Source organism: Dendrobates tinctorius, unplaced genomic scaffold, assembly GCF_039654945.1.
Source record: "Dendrobates tinctorius isolate UK_male_01 unplaced genomic scaffold, ASM3965494v1 ptg000064l, whole genome shotgun sequence".
NCBI lineage: Eukaryota > Metazoa > Chordata > Amphibia > Anura > Dendrobatidae > Dendrobates > Dendrobates tinctorius.
This window is the reverse complement of record NW_027361732.1, coordinates 14,550,259-14,573,150: the sequence shown is the minus strand read 5'-3', so window position 1 is coordinate 14,573,150 and position 22,892 is coordinate 14,550,259. Positions and strand designations below refer to the sequence as shown.

At 43.9% G+C, this 22,892-nt stretch overlaps 1 protein-coding gene across 2 annotated transcripts in view; it reads right to left on the bottom strand.

Annotated features, from left to right (window-relative positions):
* The window catches only part of VWA8 (von Willebrand factor A domain containing 8), a 670,166-nt gene that overhangs the window by 635,241 nt on the left and 12,033 nt on the right, over nucleotides 1-22,892 (bottom strand). For both annotated transcript variants that reach the window (XM_073580317.1, XM_073580318.1), the window contains exon 2: nucleotides 19,894-20,049. In XM_073580317.1, the coding sequence (XP_073436418.1) occupies nucleotides 19,894-20,038 (145 nt within the window). In that variant the 5' untranslated portion in view covers nucleotides 20,039-20,049. The remainder of the gene's footprint in view (nucleotides 1-19,893; nucleotides 20,050-22,892) is intronic.

Genomic DNA, 22,892 nt, shown 5'->3' with positions numbered 1-22,892 from the left:
TATCCGGAGATGGGACGCTCCCACTTTCTAGTGAATGACCTATCATGCTGTATTCCTAGCCAGTAACTGGGGACCGCATTGGCCAGCACAAGTAGATCTGTGAAAAGATGTGGGATTGGCAGAAATGTATTGATGATGTCATAGCCCAAACCGTTAAAAAGTCAGACTGTCAGGCAGCCAGCCTACTATAGCCTCATTCCCCTGATGATGCCTTCTGGTGAAACATATTGAAGAGGCTAATCGCTGATTATATTTCACAGCATGTGCTAGATTGGGTGATATTAAATGGCTAGGCAGGATAGCTGGGTATATACACGTGGTCAAAGTTGTTGGTACCCCTCGTTTAATGACAGAAAAACCCACAATGGTAATAGAAATAACTTGAATCTGACAAAACTAATAATAAATCAAAAATCTATGAAAATGAACAAATGAAAGTCAGACATTGCTTTTCAATCATGCTTCCACAGAATTAAAAAAAAATAAAACTCATGAAATAGGCCTGGACAGAAATGATGGTGCCCCTGAAAATAATGTGACAAAAGGGACATGTTAAATCAAGGTGTATCCACTAATTGGCATCACAGGTGTCTACAATCTTGGAATCAGTGAGTGGGCCTGTATAGAAGGCTGCAGATACTCACTGTGCTGTTTGGTGACATGGTGTGTATCACACTCAACATGGACCAGAGGAAGCGAAGGAAAGACTTGTCTCAGGAGATTAGAAAGAAAATTATAGACAAAGATGTTAACCCCTTTCCGACATTGGGCAATGTCGGACTCCGGCGGTGAGCCCACATCTTTCCTGGGACAAGTCAGCTGTTCTGAACAGCTGACATGTGCCCGCAATAGCCGCAGGTGGAATCGCGATCCACCCGCGGCTATTAACCCATTAAATGCCGCTGTCAAACTCTGACAGTGGCATTTAACAAGCAGTTACGGCAATCGCGCCGGAAATATGCCCACCGGTGACCCGGTCACGTGATCACTGGTCACCGATGTGTTGACATGACAACTGGAGGTCTCCTGGAGACCTCTATGGCTGTCAGTGCCGGATTGCTGTGAGCTCCACCCAGTGGATGGCGCTCATAGCAAGTGAGCAATTCTACTACATAAAGGCGATCTGACCATCGTCTCTACGTAGCAGAGCCGATTGGGTTGTGTCAGCTTCTAGTCTCCCATGGAGACTATTGAAGCATGGCAAAAATAAAAGAAAATGTTTTTAAAAATATAAAAAAATAAAAAAAAGTATAAAAGTTCAAATCACCCCCATTTCACCCCACTCAAAATAAAACAAAAACTATAAAATAAAACATACACATATTTGGCATCGCCACGGTCAGAATCACCCAATCTGTAAAAAAAATAAATAAATAAAAAAAAATAAAAAAGGATAAACCTGATCGCTACATGGCGGAGCGAGAAAAAAAAATCAAAACGCCAGAATTACGTTTTTTTTGCTCGCCGTAACACTGCATTAAAATCTAATAACGGGCGATCAAAAGAATGTATCTGCACCAATATGGTATGATTAAAAACATCAGCTCGGCATGCAGTTTTTGTTTGGTGATGTGTTTACAAAAGTTTTTACATTGGTATTTGTTTATTTTTTTATGGTGTTCACTGTAGGGGTTAAATAGTATGTGAAAAAATGAAATAGGGCAAAGCCAGCTCACCGACAACCACTGCATGTTCACGGAACTACGTCTTGATGAGACGTCAGACATATACCAAAGAAAGGATTATGTTCCAGCTTCTTAAAATTTCTTTAATCTTTATTACGCCATATTAAAATGGTAACAGTAGTAGGTGCTCCTTTGAATGTGTGACCAAAAGGGAAATGAACGAAAGGTTTCGATCTGAATAACGATTTTTGTGAAAGCTAAATCCCTTATGGCAACACAGACATTTTATAGCACCAACCAATCCAAAAATTCCTTAGTGTCACCTGACATTTGGCAGGTCCTGAATGATCAATCGTGCATCTATATATACTAGATGGAGGCCCTATCGCATCGGGAGGGCGGTGATGTAAAAATGGGGGCAGGCTTTGCAGCGTTGCGAATCTCTCCCCCCATAAGCTCACCCACCTATCCACTCTCTCTTTCCCCATGTGCTGACTTCTCCCATCTGTGCTCTCTTCTTTGACCTGTCTACCCCATGTGCTATCCCCCTTGTCATGTTTCTGCAGTAACTTGGATAGCCGTCCTTTTCTTTGACGGTATATTCTTGGTATTTTTTTGATGTTGGCGTTGATATTTGCTTTTTAAAGGGGTTTTCCCACGAACAAAAGTTCTTTTTAAAAATTTTCTGTGTCTGACCTTGTACAGAACATACCACAGCTCCTGGGCAGGGGAAGAATCAAAAGACAATACTGACATTACAGCAGGATATCGCAGAGGATACATTTTGTGAGGTATAATATTGTTTAAAAACGGTGAAATGTTTTACCTCACAAAATGAAACCTCTGTGATCCCCTGCTGCAATGTCAGTATTGTCTTTTGCTTCCTCCCCTGCCCAGGAGATGGGGTATGCTCCGTACACGGTCAGACACAGACAATTTTTAAAATGAACTTTCGTTCGTGGGAAAACCCCTTTAATGTGACTGGCTTCCTCTACCTGTAGACATGTCGCACATCTACCGCCGGGATCAGTCGAATGATTCACTGCGCCTGCACAGAATTCATGCAGGTGCAGTAAATCAGACGGCCGCCATGTTTGTGCAGACAGATAGTGGTGGTCACATTAAAACTGCGCATGCGCTCCTCTTGTACATGCGCTTCTCCTGTACAAAGATGGCGGCGGTCAGTGAATCATTCAGCTAATCCCGGCGACGGTGTGTTCGCGACGGTTTTCCGCTGGTGGTACCGCGCAAGAGGCTGCATACGGCGTATACAGTGTATGTGTGTGTGATGCATACGGCATATACAGTGTGTTTGTGTGTGTGGTGCATACGGCGTATACAGTGTGTGTGTGTTGTGACAGTGTTCCGCTGGTGGTACTGCGCAAGAGGTTGCTACCACTAGCAGTTTCCATATTGAGACACCCATCACCTGGGTGTCCCAATATGGTGGTTGGTGAACTTCCGCCGCTTGGAAATCTGGGATCTGGACACACCTGGACGGAATAGGAAGTGAAGATATTACAAGGTAATTATATTATATATTAGATAAAAATGAGTGTATGTATGTATGTATGTATGTATGTGTGTGTGCGTGTGCGCATCAAGCTACGCCCACTCTACATAGCCACACTCACTCCACACACAAAGCCCAGTATAGTAAATATCTAATCTAATACATATATATAAAATAAGTTTCTGATCTAATAAATAAATATATATATATATATATATATATATATATATATATATATATATATATATATATACCGGGTGAGTCATAGAGGACGGACGTTTTTAAACTAATCATAAAATCGTTAAATATTTATTAAATATAAATGTATTCACAGATTTGGTTACGTATACTAATAGCATTTGACAAATTCAAGTGTGGAAAACAACATCTGCCATGTGGTGGCCATTATCAGTGATGCATTTCCAAAGGCGTTCTTGGAAGTTGGCATCAACACGTTCCAACACTACTCTGTCGATTTGGGCAACTTCCACTCGAATAGCTTCCTTCAGTTCTTGTAATGATCGAGGCTTAAGCTTGTATACACGTGATTTGAGGTGACCCCATAAGTAATAATCGCACATGGACAGGTCTGGGGACCTAGGAGGCCAATTAATATCGCCAAACCTGGAAATGATGCGACCAGGGAAGAGAGGGCGAAGAACGTTCATTGTTGCTCCGGCTGTGTGGGCCGTTGCCCCATCTTGTTGAAACCACACACTAGAGATGGGGATATGTTGCCGTCGTAACTCAGGAACAAAGAAGTTATTTATCATGTTGTGAGTTCACGGTAACAGTATTGCCATTATCGCCTTCGAAAAAGTACGGACCGATCACGCCATATTTGCCCATAGCGCACCACACCGTTACCTTAGGGCTGTGCAGCGGTCGTTCATGTAATTCTTTCGGATTTTCATAGGCCCAATAACGGCAGTTCTGCTGATTAACCATGCCATTGACATGGAAATGAGCTTCATCACTCATGAATAAAATAAGGTTGTCGTTTTGCTCAATAATTGCTTCCATCTCATGTGCGAACTTCAGTCGCGCTGCGTAATCCCCGCGCTCCAACTGTTGCACAATGGCCAATTTATAGGGGTGGAAATGCAGGTCTAAATGCAAAATACGCCTTACTGTACGATTACTGAGGGCAAGTTCTAAAGAATGTTTCCGAGCAGATCGACTCGGACTACGCAGCATGGCTTGCCTGACGCGTTCCACATTTTCAGGGGTACGTGCCGTTCGTGGAGCCCCCGGTGGTCGTTTGTTCATTAGTGTACCTCGTGTACGGAGTGCTTCAACCCAACGTAGGATAGTGTTACGAGCGGGAACAGCTTGATTTCTGTGAATATTGAAATGACGCCGAAACTCACGCTGAACGGCTGTGATACACTCATTATTCTTGACAAAACTGTCGTACGCAAAAACGCGATGTTCTATCGTCCACGGCACCATAGCTTAAACTGAAACTAAAATAAAAACAATGCTTTCACCTCACAAACATAACCCCGCCTCCCGCACATCTCTACCTCCACCTGGTGGTGAGTTATAGCCACTTCAAATACATCCGTCCTTTATATTTAACGATTTTATGATTAGTTTAAAAACGTCCGTCCTTTATGACTCACCCGGTATATATATATATATACACACATACACACACACAGACACACACACACAGTGCCTTTGCGAAAGTATTCGGCCCCCTGTAGCTTTTCAACTTTTTCCCACATATCATGCTTCAAACATAAGGATACCAAATGTAAATTTTTGGTGAAGAATCAACAAGTGGGACACAATTGTGAACTGGAACAAAATTTATTGGTTATTGTGAATTTTTGTGGAAATTCAAAAACTGAAAAGTGGGGTGTACAATATTATTCGGCCCCTTTACTTTTAGTGCAGCAAACTCACTTCAGAAGTTCATTGTGGATCTCTGAATGATCCAATGTAGTCCTAAATGACTAATGATGATAACTATAATCCACCTGTGTGCATCATGAAGACGAAGGAACACAACAGGCAGGTCCGGGATACTGTTGTGGAGAAGTTTAAAGCCAGACTTGGATACAAAATGATTTCCAAAACATTAAACATCCCAAGGAGCACTGTGCAAGCGATCATATTGAAATGGAAGGAGTATCATACCACTGCAAATCTACCAAGACTCGGCCGTCCCTCTAAACTTTCATCTCAAACAAGAAGACTGATCAGAGATGCAGCGAAGAGGCTCATGATCACTCTAGATGAACTGCACAGATCTACAGCTGAGGTGCGACAGTCTGTCCATATGACAACAATCAGTCGTACACTGCACAAATCTGGCCTTTATGGAAGAGTGGCAAGAAGAAAGCCATTTCTCAAAGATATCCATAAAAGTGTCGTTTAAAGTTTGCAACAAGCCACCTGGGAGACACACCAAACATGTGGAAAAAGGTGCTCTGCTCAAATGAAACCAAAATCAAACTTTTTGGCAACAATGCTAAATGATATGTTTGGCGGAAAGGCAACACAGCTCATCACAATGAACACACCATCCCCACTGTCAAACATGGTGGTGGCAGCATCATGGTTTGGGCCTGCTTTTCTTCAGCAGGGACAGGGAAGATGGTTAAAATTGATGGGAAGATGGATGGAGCCAAATACAGGACCATTCTGGAAGAAAACCTGTTGGAGTCTTCAAAAGACCTGAGACTGGGACGGAGATTTGTCTTCCAACAAGACAACGAGCCCAAACATAAAGCTAAATCTACAATGGAATGGTTCACAAATAAACGTATCCAGGTGTTAGAATGGCCAAGTCAAAGTCCACACCTGAATCCAATCGAGAATCTGTGGAAAGAGCTGAAAACTGCTGTTCACAAATGATCTCCATCAAACCTCACTGAGCTCGAGCTGTTTGCCAAGGAAGAATGAAATTCTTGCCCAGTCTCTCGATGTACAAAACTGATAGAGACATACCCCAAGCGACTTACAGCTGTAATCGCAGCAAAAGGTGGCGCAACAAAGTATTAAGTTAAAGGGGCCGAATAATATTGCACGCCCCACTTTTCAGTTTTTGAATTTCCACAAAAATTTAAAATAACCAATAAATTTCGTTTAACTTCACAATTGTGCCCCAATTGTTGTTGATTCTTCACCAAAAATTTACATTTGGTATTTTTATGTTTGAAGCATGATATGTGGGAAAAGGTTGAAAAGTTCCAGGGGGCTGAATACTTTCGCAAGGCACTGTATATATTTATATTTCATAGGCACATCTTCTTGACCACAACAGGTTACACTGCCAATCACTAAGCATCTTTCATTTCACCAGAGGTGTTTAAAAGATGAAAGTTGAGCTGTGATTGGTTGCTATGAGCAACAGTTTTCCCTGTAGACAGTTGTGGTAACTGAGGCCTAGTATTCTTATCATTTCTATGGTGTTATTGTCCTTCTGTGAAGCTAGAAATAACACAATTACCGTGCCGACACAGACCACCCTTTGACACAGACTGCAAGGGGAGCCCAGAATCAGGAAACATCTCATTAACTTAAAAATTCAAACACAGATTAAAAAAGAAACACAAGACAGATTTCTCCAACCCAGGTATCATTTTAAATCGGTGTAACAGCGCCAACCTGACAATGCCTCGTTCGTTTTAAACTTATTTATACAGCTACAACTAATGCCATTCTAAATTAGTCCTTCTTTACAATTTCTAACTAAATGGTATTACACTCAGGGGGTGGAGCCGCCGCACTGAAATGCTCTGTGTACCGATGGGAGGGAACGTGGAGATGACATAAGTATATACTATATACAGGAGGAGATGATATACAGGTATATACTATATACAGGGGGAGATAACACACAGGTATATACTATATACAGGGGAGATGACATACATGTATATACTATAAATGTCATGACTCAGGATGGGGTGGTTTTGTCTACGTCCTTGTCAGATCAGGGTTAAGTCTGTCTGCCTATCTTTGGTTCTTGGGTGGCTATGTAAGGTTGGTAGTTCCTGGGTCCAGTGTCGGTGATACTCCTGCCTACTTGGTTTGAGGTCGCTGACCCAGGTTACTCTCTGTATCGCTATTCCTCTGTGTTTGCTGTGTATGACCCAATTTGCCCCCTGACTATTATCTCTGTCTTTCTGCTCGGTACTGATGCGTCCTTCCTGGTAATCTGACCCTTTGGCTTGCCTCTGGTTACTCGTCTGTCTTGTCCCCCGGTTACCTCGTTCCCGTCTGGCTTCTGACCCTCAGCTTTGCTCTCTGACTACGTTATTGGTTTTGTCCTTTGATTTCTGCGCCCTCAGCCAGCTCCCTGTCCTCGCGCGGGGAACTCCGCCCCTGTGATCATGTGACTTGCTAAGCGCAGGTCCTGTGAGCACTTCGCTCCTAGGTCTCCGCACACCCTGTCTATTGGCGCATGTCCCCTGTTAATGCACCCAGCCTTAAACCCGGTGACACTGTCCCCATGTCACTACATTATCACCGACATCACGTTTTTTCGGGGGCTTTGGGTTTCACTGTATGCCATGGACCCACTCCGTGCTCTGTCAGATCAGGTGGATAACCTGACCAAAATTATGCAGAACCTGTCTGTTGAGCAAAGAGCGTTGGTCACTTCCCACCAGCAGGTGCAAAAGGAGTTAGCTGATACTTAACTATTCGGGTTGCCCCTTTCTCCATCAGGCAATGTGGGTGGGTTGGTGTCAGATGTCTCTTTTTCTTCTCTTGAACTTTCTGTCAAACTTCCGGATACGTTTTCTGGGGATAAATAAAGGCTCCGGGTATTTAGAGAAAGTTGTAAATTATTCTTTTCCCTGCGCCCTTGGTCCCAGGGTGATGAGAGTCAAGGGGTGTGATATCTCTGTATCGAGAGGGGCCGCAGGCTTGAGCTTTCTCCCTATCTTCCACCTCTTCTGAGAGACTGTCTGTGGATCAGTTCTTCGAGGCCTTGGGTCTGATTTACGATGAACCCGATCGAGTGAGTTTGGCAGAGAACACGATTATGGGTCTCACCCAGGTATAATGCTCTGCTGAGTGGTATTGTTCGGAGTATAGGCGATGGGCATCAGAAGTGTCTTGGGATGACTCTGCGCTCAGAGGGCTTTTCCGAAGGGGTCTGTCTGAGCATTTAAAGGATGCGTTGGCTCTGGATCCCCAGCCAGACTCTCTGGAGGACGCCATGACACAGGCCATTCGTATGGACCGTAGACTGTGTGAAAGAGGAGTGGTGCAACATGAAGCTTCGTTATTGACGGTTAAACCTGAACCTCCTTCATCGGTTGAGCCCATGGAGGGGGGGCGGTGACCTCGAAAGAAAGAGAAAGGAGACGTCGAAACAAAAACAAACACTGCTTTTATTGTGGAGCTCCAGGCAATTGCAGAAACGACTGTCCCTCTTGCCCACCGGATTCCAAGGTCTCGAGAAATGCCTAGGTGTGGGTAGCTGCCGAGGAGGTTACCCAGACCCTCAGGTACTTTTTTCCCTCAAGTTTCAAATTGTTGCTAAAAGTGGAAGTGGGTGTGAACAATTGTTTTTTTTCCCTCTTCTGCTTTTGTGGATTGTGGATCCTCAGTAAACTTGATTAACTCTAAATTTGTGGCCCATTGTGAGATGGGACAGTCAGGTTAGGTAAACCCATGAAAGTGGTGGCCATTAACTCTACTCCTTTCACCAAGGATGGGATCCACTTGGTTACTAAAGAATTCATCCTTAAGGTGGGCCCTGTTCATTTGGAGCATATAGCATGTTTCGTTCTGGACAACCTCCCTGCCGTGTTGGTTTTGGGGTTCCCTTGGTTGCAATGTCATAACCCAGTCATTGATTGGGAGGCTTGAAAGATTGTTAAATGGGGTCTGAATTGTGAAAATAAATGTCTGATTTCTGCATCTGTGTCGTCCGTCGGTCTGGAGGGTATTCCGGAGTACCTAAAGGACTTCGAGGACGTGTTCTCCGAAATTCAGGCTGAGTGGTCGCCACCGCACCGTCCTTTTGATTGTGTCATTGATCTGGCGCCATGGGTTAAATTGCCTAAGGCTCAATTGTTCAACCTTTCTGGTCCTGAGCGGGTCGCCATGAAGGAATATATATCTGAGAACCTCCGCAAAGGACATATTTGCCCTTCTGTGTCTCCTGTTGCTGCAGGGTTCTTTTTTGTTAAAAAAAAAAAAAAAAAAAAGACGGTGGTCTTTTGCCCATGCCTTGACTTTCTGGAACTTAATAAAATCACAATAAGAAACACATATCCCCTTCCACTCATTCCCGATTTGTGTAACCAATTGTCCGGGCCCAAATGGTTTTCTAAGTTGGACTTGCGGGGGACTTATAACCTTATCCGGGTACGGGAGGGGGATGAGTGGAAGACTGTGCTTCTTACCTCTGAAGGGTTGTTTGAAAATCTTGCTATGCCATTTGGTTTGACCAATGCTCCTGCGGTTTTCCAAAACTTCATCAATTATGTGTTCTCTGATTTTATTTAGCGGTTTGTGGTCATATATTTAGATGATATTTTAATCTATTCATACGACAAACAAGCTCACATTGGTCATCTTCGGGCTGTTATCCAGATACTCAGGGAGAATCAGCTCTTTGCTAAATTAGAGAAATGCTCATTTTTTGTTCAAGAACTGTCAATCTGGTGGTTTATTGTCTCTCGTGAGGGTTTCTACATGGATCCCAAAAAGGTTCAGGCCATTGAGGATTGGGTGCAGCCCCGGGACCTTAAGGGTCTGCAGCGCTTCTTGGGATTCGCCAAGTACTACCGGAGGCTTATTAATGGGTTTTCACAGGTAGTTAAGCCCCTCACTGACTTGACACAAAAGGGGGCTGATGTGAAGAACTAGTCTGCCTCAGCGGTAGCGGCGTTCCTGACTCTGAAAAAAAAATTTAATGACTGCCTGGTTCTGGTTCAGACAGTTCCATCTGAACCCTTTGTGGTGAAGGTTGATGCATCAGAGGTGGGGGTGGGGGCAGTGCTGTCCCAAGGGTCCACCACATTGACCAAGCTGAGACCTTGTGCCTTCTTTTCTAAAAAGTTCTCCCCGGCAGAAAGAAACTACGATGTGGGAAATCGGGAACTGCTGGCGGTGAAGTTTGCTTTTGAGGAATGGAGGCATTTTTTGGAGGGGGATGGTCATCCCATTAAGGTGATTACTGATCACAACAACCTGGCATACATTCAGTCTGCTAAAAGAATGACCCCGAGGCAGGCCTGATGGTCCATTTTTTCCCCGCTTCCAGTTTTCAATCACTTTTCATGCAGGATCCAATAATGTGAAGGCCGATGCCTTGTCCCGAGTCTGGATCCGGTTTCTCCTCCTGAACCTCCATCCTCCATTCTTCAACCAGGGGTAGTGGTGGCTGATGTGTTGTCGGGGTTGGAACGGGAGATTTGAGAAGCTCAGTCTGAAGCTCCCTCATCCAAACCAGTTGATAAACTGTTTGTTCCAATTCAGTTTTGCCTCAGGGTTCTTCGAGAGTTCCATGATTCGGTTCTAAGTGGTCATCCTGGGATCTTGGCTCCGCAGGGGGCCATCGCAAGAGTATTTTGGTGGTCCTTGCTTTTGTCTGATGTTAAGAAGTTTGTGTCTGCTTGTGAAATTTGTGCCTGCACTAAGAGCTCTCATAACTGGACAGCCGGGGAATTGGTGCCTTTGCTAGTTCCTGATAGACCATGGACACATTTGTCCATGGATTTTATCACCAATCTTCCCTCTTCCAAGGGAAATACGGGTATGGGTATGGGTAGTTGTGGACAGATTTTTTTAAACAAGCACACTTCGTATCCTTGGTGGCTTTGCCTTCTGCGGAAACTTTGTCCAGGTTGTTTGTAGAGCATGTATATTGGTTGCATGGTGTGACCTTGAATGTGGTGTCTGATCGTGGAGTGCAGTTTGTGTCCAGGTTTTGGAGAGCGTTTTGCAAAAGGCTGGGTTTTGAGGTGCCCTTTTCCTCTGCATATCATCCAGAGACCAACGGCCAGACTGAGCGGACCAACCAGTCGTTGGACCAAATTTTGCGCTGTCTCTCCACTTCCAGACAGGATGATTGGTGTGATACATTACCTTTAGCAGAGTTTGCCTTCAATAACCGTCTTAATCACTCCACAGGCATTTCTCTGTTCTTCTGTAATTACGGGTTCAATCCACACTTCGGGGAGTTCTCCCGTTTGGACTCCGGTTGCCCTGGGGCTGATGTAGCTGTACGACGGTTGGGGGACTTGTGGTGGGAAGTCCAGAGCAATACTGGGGAGGTTCAGAGGAAGTTCAAGGATTTTGCGAACAGGAGATGGGCTGTGGAACCTACGCTCCGGGTTGGAGATAAAGTTTGTGTCATGGTATAGGACATGGTTATTGTCCTGTTCTCGCAGGGTTAACTTTTGCTGGCCTCCCTTTGGATCTGGGAGGAGTATTTATACCCACTCCAGACTAGGATTCCGTCTGCTATACTTTTGTTCTGGCTGTGTGTCTGATCCCCTGGTGTGCGTGTATACTGCATTGCTTGATTGCCTCCCGTGTATGACCTGGCCTGTCCACTCACTCTGTTCTCTGTCTCACGTTTTGGTACTATTGTCTTCTCCAGTTCTGACCTCCTGGCTTGGCTATTGTTACTCCATTACAGTTTGTCCCTATTGTCCGTCTATTGCCCGTTCTGGTTTACTGATCTATTGCTACGTCCTGACTATCCGTTCTGTCTAATCCTTTGGTATTGTTGTGCTATCTCGTGCTTTGACCCCAGCCTGATCTGGATTACGTCCCTGCCTATACCCCTTGGTAACCTTGTCCCGTAGTTACCCTTCTAGGAGTTTTCCTACAGCTCCTAGCTCTCTGGAGCTTAGGCCACGCCCCCAGCAGTCACGTGCTTCAGGTCCTGTTTGTCTGAAGCACGAATCTTCACCGCTGCTGCACCGATCCACAGGTATCTTTTCGCACAGTTTGTTTTACTCAGGACACACGCACTGGCTCAGTGAGCAAAAGCAGTGTGGTGTTCCTGACAGTTTGGCTGTCAACTAGGAACATAAAGCTTAAGGTTCCTGCGGAGAAATTGGGGCCTAAGTTTATCGGCCTTTATGAGATCACGGAAGTGGTTACCCCGGTGGCGTTTCGGTTGCGTCTTCCTTCATCTTTTAAGATCCCCAATGTGTTTCATAGGTCCCTGTTGAAACCGTTGGGGGCTGTTAAGGAAGGATCAGTGAATCCTTCGACAACCGTTTTGGTAGATGGGCAGGAGGAGTATGAGGTGGAGTGCATCGTGGATTCCCGGATGGTCCATCGTTCCTTTCAGTATCTTGTGCATTGGAAGGGGTACGGTCCAGAAGACCGATCTTGTGTTCCTGCTCAATCGGTTCACGCCGATCGTTTGGTGCGATCTTTTCATGCTCGATTTTCCGGGAAACCTGGGGGTCTAGTGGCCCCCCATTGAGAGGCGAGTACTGTCATGAATCAGGACGGGGTGGTTCTGGCTCCATCCTGGTCAGGTCAGGGTTAAATCTGTCTGCCTCTCTCTGGTTCTGGGGCGGCTATTTAAGGTTGGTAGTTCCTGGATCCAGTGTCGGTGATACTTCCGCCTACTTGGTTTGAGGTCGCTGACCCAGGCTACTCTCTATATCGTTGTTCCTCTGCGTATGTTTGTTTGCTGTGCATGACCCAATTTGCCCCGACTATTGTCTTTCTGCTCGGTACTGATTCTCCCCTCCTGGTAATCTGGCCCCTTGGCTTGACTCTGGTTACTCATCTGTCTTGTCCTCGGTTACCTCGTTCTCGTCTGGATTCTGACCCCCGGCTTTGCTCTCTGACTACGTTATTGGTTTTGTCCTTTGTATTCTGTGCCCACGGCCAGCTCCCTGTCCTCGTGCGGGGTAGCCCTGCCCCTGTGGTCACATGACCAGCTAGCCCTGCTCCTGTGATCAAGTCACTGGCTAAGCTCAGGTCCTGTGCGCACTTTTCTCCTCAGTCTCCGCACACCCTGTCTATTGGCGCATGTCCCCTGTTAGCGCCCCCAGGCTTAATCCCAGTGACACTTTCCCCGTGTCACAACATCATACAGGAGGAGATGACACACAGGTATACACTATATACAGGAGGAGATTACATACAGGTATCTACAGGAGGAGATGACAGAGATATATACTATACACAGGAGGAGACGACTCACAGATATACACTATATACAGGAGGAAATGACATATAGCGACAATTTATGTGCAATATAATAATTATAATTTGTTATAACTAACCACAGTTAGTTACTATGCACGGGAAACGCCGGGCTTTCAGCTAGTGCTATAATAAAACATAAGCATATAATAAAATCCCAGCTGGTCAAAAGCTTTACAAAAAATAAAAAAGAGAGATAATATACACACAATATGCACTGACTCTAAGGCCAGGGTCACACTTGTGAGTGCAATGCGAGAAACTCGTGTGAGCCTCTCGCATCAATACCCGCCACTGCCGCCGGCACTCAGGACCGGAGAGTGCGGCTGCATCATGTCTTTCTATGCAGCTGAATGCTCCGGTCCAAACCGCCGGCGGCAATGCCGGGTTTTGAGGCACGAGTTTCTTGCATTGCACTCACAAGTTTGACCCCAGCCTAATAGTGGAACATTATTTGATTGCACTTATTAAGGCCATTAGATAGTCTTGTGTAGATCCAAAATGCCTCGCATGTGAGGAGATCCCATATGACATCTCCCAACGCAGAGGAATGCTGACATGATCTATACCACATACTTGTAAAGACACAGTGCTACGTGTGTGGTGAGTTATGAAAGGTTTAGCTGCTGTAGATATGCTGTAATTAGAGTTGCTAATATTTGCTATGTCGCACAAATGTTCAGAAATACGTGTCTTCAGTTTTCGTGATGTACATCCTATGTATGATACTTGGCAAATTGTACAATTAATATTGTATACTACATTCATCGAATTACAATTACCGTAATACATTCTTTTATATTGAAATGTAGGGAATTATCATAATTACTAAATGTTTTGATGATGAGCACGTTTGCATGTTCTACACAATATTAACACACTTTAAAAAAAAAAACCTTACAATCCAACCAGGTTTTTATGGTGGTTTCGGAGCGAAACATGCTAGGGGAAATTTTATTTCCTATGGTTGGTGCTCTTCTAGCTACCACATTAACCCCAGACTTGTCGCCAAAGTTTGGTCCTCATATTAAAATTGGGAGAAATTTGTTAAGTTTTTTAATTTCTCTAAATTGGGGACTGTATTGTAAGCAGAAAAATGGTTTCTGTTAGTTGTTCCTACTCAATTCTGCCCGCATCCCCCGGTGTGACAAGATCACTCCTGTTTTTTCTTAATTACAATATTTTGTGCTCTGTTTAATGTCCACAAAGGATTGTTTGGATGTCTAAGCCTCCAAGTTAGGTGACTAAATTCCACTTCCAGGTCACCACTGTCACTACAATTCCTTTTTATCCTGGTAAATTCACCCACGGAAATAGATCTAATGGTTTATTTGGGATGACTACTAGTTGCATGCAAAATAGTGCTGCCACTCAAGGGTTTGCAGCCTCTCGTGGCACCCTGTCACAAAGTTTTTTCTAATATCTCATCTGTGTCTCCTGCCATTCAGTTTCATCCCATTGCTTCTAGTCTTTCCTTGTGCAAATGAGAATAAAGATGATCCTTCTACAATGTGACAGCCCTTGAGATATTTGTAGACAGCTATTAAGTCTCCTTTCAGTCTTCTCTTTTGCAAGCTAAACATTCCCAAATCCTGCAACCATTCCACATAGGACATTGTTTGCAGACCGGTCACCATTCTGGTTGCTCTTCTCTGAACTTGCTCCAGTTTGTTGATGTCTTTTTTAAAATGTGGTGCCCAAAACTGGACACAGTATTCCAGATGAGGTCTGACCAAGAGGAGTAGAGGGCAATAATGACTTCACGTGATCTAGACTATGCTTCTGTTAATACATCCTTGAATTGTTTTTGCTGCTTCATCACACTGTTGACTCATGTTCAGTCTGTGATCTATTAGTATACCCAAGTCTTTATCACATGTGCTGTTGCTTAGCCCTATTCCTCCCATTCTGTATACTGTATGCCTTTTTCCTTTTCATTGACCAGATGTAGTACTTTGCATTTTTCCCTTCACTATGGGGAGTGCAGTATACAATATAGAGGTATATGGGGCATGCAGTATATACTGCATGGACTATGGGGTGCATTATACTGTATGGAGGGTTATAGGGTTATTGGAAGTGCATTATACTGTATGGACTATGGAGGACTATGGGGAGTGGATTATACTGTATGTAGGACTATGGGAAGCACGTTATACTGTATGAAGGATTATGGGGTGCATTATACTTTATTGAGGACTATGGAGAGTGCATTATAATGTATGGAGGACTAAAAGGAGTGCAGTATATTGTATGTGTGACTATGGGGAAAGCGATACTCTATGGAGGAATATGGGGAGTGCATTATCATGGGGCATGCAGCATACTGAACGGACAGTGGTGCATTATACTGTATAGAGGACTATAGAGAATGCATTATACTCTATGGATGACTAAGGGGAGTGGATTATACTGCATGGAGGACTATGGGGTTCATTATACTGTATAGAGGACTATGGGGAGTGCAGTCCTACTGTATGTAGGACGATGGTGAGCGCACTATACTGTATGGACTAATGGGTGCATTATATTGTATGGAGGACTATGGGGGGGTGCATTTTACTGTATGGAGAACTATGGGTAGCACATTATACTATATGGAGGACTATGGAGAGCACAATATACTGTATTGACAATGGGGAGTACATTATACTGTATGGAGAACTATGGGGAGTGCATTATACTATATAGATGATTATGGGGCATGCAGTATACTGTATGGACTGTGGTGCATTATACTGTATGTAGGATTATTGGGAAGGCATTATACTGTATGAACTATGGGGAGTGGATTATACCGTAAGAGGATTATGGGGAGCACATTATACTATATGGAGGACTATGGGAGTGTAGTATACTGCATGGAGAACTATGGGAAGTGCATTAAGTGCATTATACTGTATGGACTATGGGGAGTGCATTATACTGTATGGAGAACTATGAGTAGAACATTATACTATGTGGAGGACTATGGGGAGTCCTTTATACTATATGGAGGACTATGGGGAGTGTATTATATTATACGGAGTACTATGGAGTGCATTATACTGTACAGTGGACTTTCATGTGAATTATACTGTATGGGAGACTATGGGGAGTGCATTATACTGTATGGAGAACTATGGATACTGCATTATACTGTATGGAGGATACTGCCCATCTCTCACCTACTCACAAAAACCCAAAACTTTGTAATGACTGGTTAACCCCGTCAGAACCTAGCACGCGGGAAATAAACTTATGGGTTTCACATCATGGAAGAAAGCAATCTTCATGACACATATCTTCCCTCACGTACAGCACCACTGACCCTGTCACATAGTGTAGAGGCCCATATATTTTAGCGCCCCCCATACATTGTGCCCAGCTTGTGCTTTTGGCAGTAAGCACCTATACATTAAGTGCCTTTTCTCCATTACAATAATGCCAAACATGTGGCCATTTTTCTGTGGTTTAGGCACAGTGAGGCTCAGAAGGAGGGGGGCATTTGGATTTGGCAGCACAGAATTCACTGGATTTCATTTCAGAAGCCGGGAACCATGTCGCTTTTCCAGAGTCTTTGTTCTACCAGTAACGTGGGTATCCCCTATAGTTCCAGTGACAGATGACGGACCTGAGTGGGGGCTGGTTTTGTGCGGGGATATATTAGAGTTTTTATTAATAACATTTTGGGGTACATAAAATTTTTTTTGTTGTTTCCAGAATAAGACTGGATCACATTCTTGTGTTCTATGCTGAGTACTTATGACAGGGTGTCCATGTAAATCAATACAGCAGAAAAGAAGCAGCAGTGTCTCCCAACGAATGCATTCTCAGGATGCAGAAAATCCATGCAGTAAAGATGGCAGCAACACAGGGGCAAAATACTGATAGACAAACACTCACAGCCTACTAATTAATGGAGGAGGTGATTGCTTAGTATATGATTGCACAAAAGCGGCTTGTATAGGGTGCTGTTCACGCACAGGTAATGCACAGTATCTGGTTTTAGTAATGCTCATACTATTAGATCAGGTGGGCTGCCCAGCACTATCTAAATGCATCCCATGTGAACAGACACCCCAGTTTAGAAAATAAAAAATGCTGGGCTTGGCTGCACCCTGAAAAATAAAGTGCAGAAAACACATGTAAACATGTGAGGTATTGGTCAATATTTTGGCCAAGATATGCTCGCAACCCCCATCAAGGTTCCTCACACTTGCAAGTCCAAACACTAAACTTAAAAGCAAAGCCACAAAAAAAGACTAACAATCCTCTAAAAATTGAAGAATTAATACAGCAGAAAGGGGGCAGCAGTGTTTACCTGCCCAAGTCTCCGAACAAATTCTTGAATTTTCTTTTAAGGGGATATGCCTAAACTGGCATCCCGTAGAATGTCAAATCTGTGACGTACTGGCAGCTATCCTGTAGAGTGTTCCTGGCTGTGGTTTTGTAAAGAGTCTCTGGTTCTTTGGATCTCTTTTTAGAGGCTTATCCCCTTTATATAGTTCACAACTGTTGTCCTTCAAGCCATCATCCAGTGGTCAAGAGGAATGTGTGATGAGGTTAACTCCCATTATTTTAGTATTTAAGCAATTTGCATAGTTTTTACTCCTCTGTTTTGCAAGTTAACAAGCCACAGAGTCCCATACAATGGTCATTCAACATATTATCAAATATTGATTGTTCAATGACCCTGCATCCCTGTCTTGCAAAAATAGCAGACAAAAAGCTGTAGCAGCTGATATAAGAGGCAAACATTAGCCATTAAAAAATATCAAAAATCAATGTTTAAGACTCATATGATAGCAATGTATGGTCCTTGACCAACTGAAGAACAAACGCATAAATTCATCATAAAATCAACATAAAGATAACAGTCTATGCCTCCTGGATTACTGAAATGGTCACATTAAATATCAACTTAATTTAGTTTTCTCTTTTAATCAGGATGCAGTGGACCCATATAATTAAGATGACAACACAGGTGGAAGAATACCGATAAACAACAACTCGCAGCCTACCAATACATGGAGGGGGCAGTTGCCTGGTATGTTAATGCACAACAAAACACTTGTATGCGGCGCTGTTCACACTATGGCCATGCACAGCATCCAGGCCAGCCTAGTTGTGACACCCTTCTATTCGCTGGGCAGCCTGCCTGAGCTCTATCAAAATGCATGCCATGTGAACAGACTCCGCAGTTTACAAGACCAAATGGGCCCAACTGCACCCTGAATAAAAAATGCAAAAAAAAACACATTAAAAAATGTGGAGTATTAGCTGATATTTAGTGCATTTGTCTGGAGGCCTGTACGGGTAAACCTTTTTGCTCTTTTGCTGTTTTCTATTATTGGTGGATTTTCAAGTCCTCTTTCTGTGCTGTTTCAGTGTTAGGATTTAGTGTTAGGTACCCGTAAACGTGGAGATCTTTGACGCAGGTTACGGGCTCACGTATTTTGGCCAAAATATCAGCTAATGCGCCACATTTTTTAAAGTGGTTTTTTTTTGCACTTTTTATTCAGGGTGCAGTTGGGCCCATTTGATCTTGTAAACTGCGGTGTCTGTTCACATGGCATGCATTTTGATAGCGCTGGGCCAGCCCGCCTGAGCTAATAGAAGGGTGTCACTACTTGTCTGGCCTGGATGCTGTGCATGGCCATAGTGTGAATAGCGCCGCATACAAGTGTTTTGTTGTGCATTAACATACCAAGGCAACCGCCCCCTCCATGTATTGGTAGGCTGCGAGCGGTTGTTTTATCGGTATTCTTCCACCTGTGTTGTCATCTTAATTATATGGGTCCACTGCATCCTGATAGTGCATTTGTCTGGAGGCCTGGACAGGTAAACCTTTTTGCTCTTTTGCTGTTTTCTATCTTGAGATAACCACATACTGTATGATTGGAAGATCATTTTTGTTGCATATATCAAAGCTTACCCATTGGACATACTCATGTGAAGCCTTAAAATTTAATTTAGTGGAATAAATGAGAGCTACAAAGAGGTTTCAGAGGGTGCTAGAAATTACACGTCCATGCATTTCTTTTGATCTCATTGGTCGCTATATAAAACCCCCAAAATGGCTAATTTGGGGTGAAAACCTACTCGAAAACAAAAAGAAACCCCCGACATATGGTAGACACACTGATGGCATACGGATAACAAAACAGATAAAATGGAAGAGAAAGAACTAGGAGACACGAGCGCAATAGGGTCTTATCCGATGATAACGGAAGGGTAGGAAACGTGAGAATACTCACAAGGTGTGGTTGCAAACAAGCAACATGAGGTGGACACGTACGTATTACAGCTGTTGCAGGACACTGGCCACGTATGGACCCATGGAAAGTGAAGAACAGGAAGGAGGTGTCATTCAATGTGCTGCTGAAGGAAACTTGGTGGCAAGGTGAAATCAATAGTATTTTATTGTAAAGGTTTATAGGTCAATGTGTTTCAAGGTTTCACACGGCCTCTTCATCGGGACAAAAACCAACAAACCTTCAGCAGCGCGATGAATGACACCTCCTTCCTGCTCTTCAAAATAGATGAAAATCAGACGTTCTTGCATACGCTCAACTGAACCCAGTCTTGGTCCCCAATACACATGCTGATGTTTCTCCATACCTGAAGATGTGGTATGACTCCTGAGGAGGACTGGCTGGGGGGTAATACCCCGATAGTTCAGCAACTGATTGAAGAGACATCTGACCCTCCGCAGTGAAGAAGCTGGGAGAGTCCCAGAGGCGGGAAAGCGAAGTAAGGACTGCATGGGTCATAGAGCTGGAAATAAGAGACATATATGTGAGAGAGTGGCAGTGATTTCTAACTTTAATCGTGAATGTTTATATACAGTGACAAAGTATTATAGTATGGGTACAAATTAGTAATTAGGTGCCCTGCAATAGAGCTAGTCCCGTCATATGAAATTCTTTAGGGCAGATTCATAAATTAAGTATTGTTGGTCTAGTATATTGGAAAATACAGCATGTTTGTATTTACAAAAGCCATATTTCTAAATCTATCACCAATTTTTACCCTTTTGGAGTATATGGCACATATCACAAAATAATTTCACACTGGCGTACCACTTTTGTTTTACCGTAGCCCACTGTATATAAAGAGCTAAACTTTCCTATATTAAACCTAGGATAAAAATAATGAGTGAATACCCTGGAGGAAGTAAAACAACTAGTAATAAATGTAAATAACATAGGGTAGTTAGTGGACACTATTTTAATTAAAGCTTTAAAGCCATCCCACAGTGACAAGCTGTACCCAGTCAAGATGGTCTCTAACTCTAGTCCGCCAGCAGGCCTCAAAATAGGCGAGGGGGAAAACAGGACCTAGACCTGACTGTTTTGACCCTGCCCTATATAAATAAAATGCACAGCCCAAAAAAGGGGGAACCAAGCCTCTATATGTACAAGGCACAAGGAACTACATCAAAAGCAAAGAAATGGGCCTTCACAAGTGCAATGCGTAGGTGCAACTTCACACTATGGTCAGTAACAGACAAAACCTAGAATACAAACAGTAATATTCTACATTAATAGGGTATAAAAACATGTACCCAGTGTAACAGAGGCCAAACTAATTAGCTTAAGCTAGAGTCACACGTCCGTCTGAAAGTTACCATCAGAGAGAAACGGACTGATTTTTTTCTCTTAGGTGTCTACTAGTTGCAGCAATTTTTTTTCTCATCCCTTTTTTTCACTGAAGCCGGTACACAGCCTGAATATGTTTAATCCATTGACTTAATGTATCAGTTAAAAACGGATAAAACTAGCAAGGAACTATAAAGTGAAAAGCAGGTCTTCAGTGTGTCATTCCGTGTCTCATGGTTCCCCACAGACCTTAATGGCCAAGTCTGATCCACAAAACAGTTGACAATAGGACATATGAGGAGTCTCGCCGACCGGAGACATGGATCCATTTCTCAAACCAATGTGTACGGCTCACACAAACGCTATGGGTCAGTGAGCTGGCCGAGAAAAAATGACAGAACTAGGAAGTGTCGCACAATGTGTGGATATAAACATAACCTCTGTTAGGTAAATGGATCCCTTGGATACTTCTCAGCTGCTTATTGGGAGTTTTCCAGCCATGTAAGCTTGGAGCAGATATGAGATAATACTAGAAAAATCAAACAACAGCAGAATGCCTGAAAGGTCGCCGGATGTGAGAGTAGCAGGAGGAAACTGCTCGCTTATTAGTGTGGAGGAAACAAAAACCAATGGAGAATGCAGTATGGGTAAAGCTGCCTTTATTCAGTTTTTTCTTTTATATCATCCGTTTCTCAGTTCTATAGTGGCCAGGGCCGTGTATTGCAGATCCACCCCCTATTCAGGGTGTACACCTGCAGTACCCGGCCCTGGCCACTAGAGTTTTTACAGAGCTTCTGTCTACAGACAGGATTTGAGAACTTATGCCTTTCGCTAAATAACACTTGATGTGTGGGTGCCATACCCCCTTTCAATCCATTGATTTAGCAACTCGGACAACCCCTTCTGAATTCATATGTTTCCCCCTTTTAAACAATTATACTAACCTCCGATGCCGATCCCGCAATGTCGCCAATGTTTCTCCCGGTGATCGTGTGACATTGTTATGTCACGTAATCCATGTGTCTAATCAAGGCTGGCTTCACTCTCCCCACCATCGGACACATCAAATGCATCAGTGGGAAATGAGAGCTGCAGCAATTTCACTTGATCTTTGCCTTATTACAAACACACCACCACTTTCAGTTGTCCTCCCATAGTGCTGTCAGCCCTGCAGTGTCTGATTTCCAGTAAAGGTCCTGTTACACTTATCGATGTACCAGCGATCCCTACAACGATATGACGCGGTCAGGATCGCTGGTACATCGCTAAGTGGTCACTAGTGAGCTGCCACACTGGCAGATCTCACCAGCGACATCGCAGGGGTCAGGGGTCACTACTTACCTGTCAGACGAGGCGATCCTGACGTCCTCCCGCCCGCGTCCACGCGTCGCTCGTCGGCGCCACAGGAAGCACAGCAGGAGGTGGACGACGAGAAACAGTCCAGGACGTTCTTGCGCGATCAGCGATAACCAGCGGGGGAGCGAGTCGTAGGTAAGTATCACACATAGCGGTATCGCTAGCAATATCGCTGCTGTGTCACAAAACCAGTGATGTTATAGCGATATTGCTAGCGATATCGCTTAGTGTGACAGGCCCTTAACTCACAGGCAGCCAGCACAACTCTGACTTGTTATAACTACATCTGCTGTTGTTCTCCTCTCACAGTGCTGTTAGCTCTGCTGTACTGTCTTTCCCCTCATACAGCACGCTAAAAAAGTGTTATGTGTAGTGAGGCATAGCTATGCAGCAAAGCTGACCGCAAAAGAGGAGGTGCAGCAACAAATGTGTTGGTAATGAGACAAAGCACAGCTCTGCTGTATTATGATGATAACCACCAGGGCACTGTTGGAGATTTTGCACTGATCATCACATACAGCTCTGCAGGGAGATCAGGGGAGCAGACTGTCAGTCATTACATGTCTCACACTCCTCCTTTCATCTATAATATAATGCTAGGAGCGTCACTCTGTCCGAAGCCTTTATAGACTGCGCAAGCGCCTGCGCAGTCTAGACTCCACA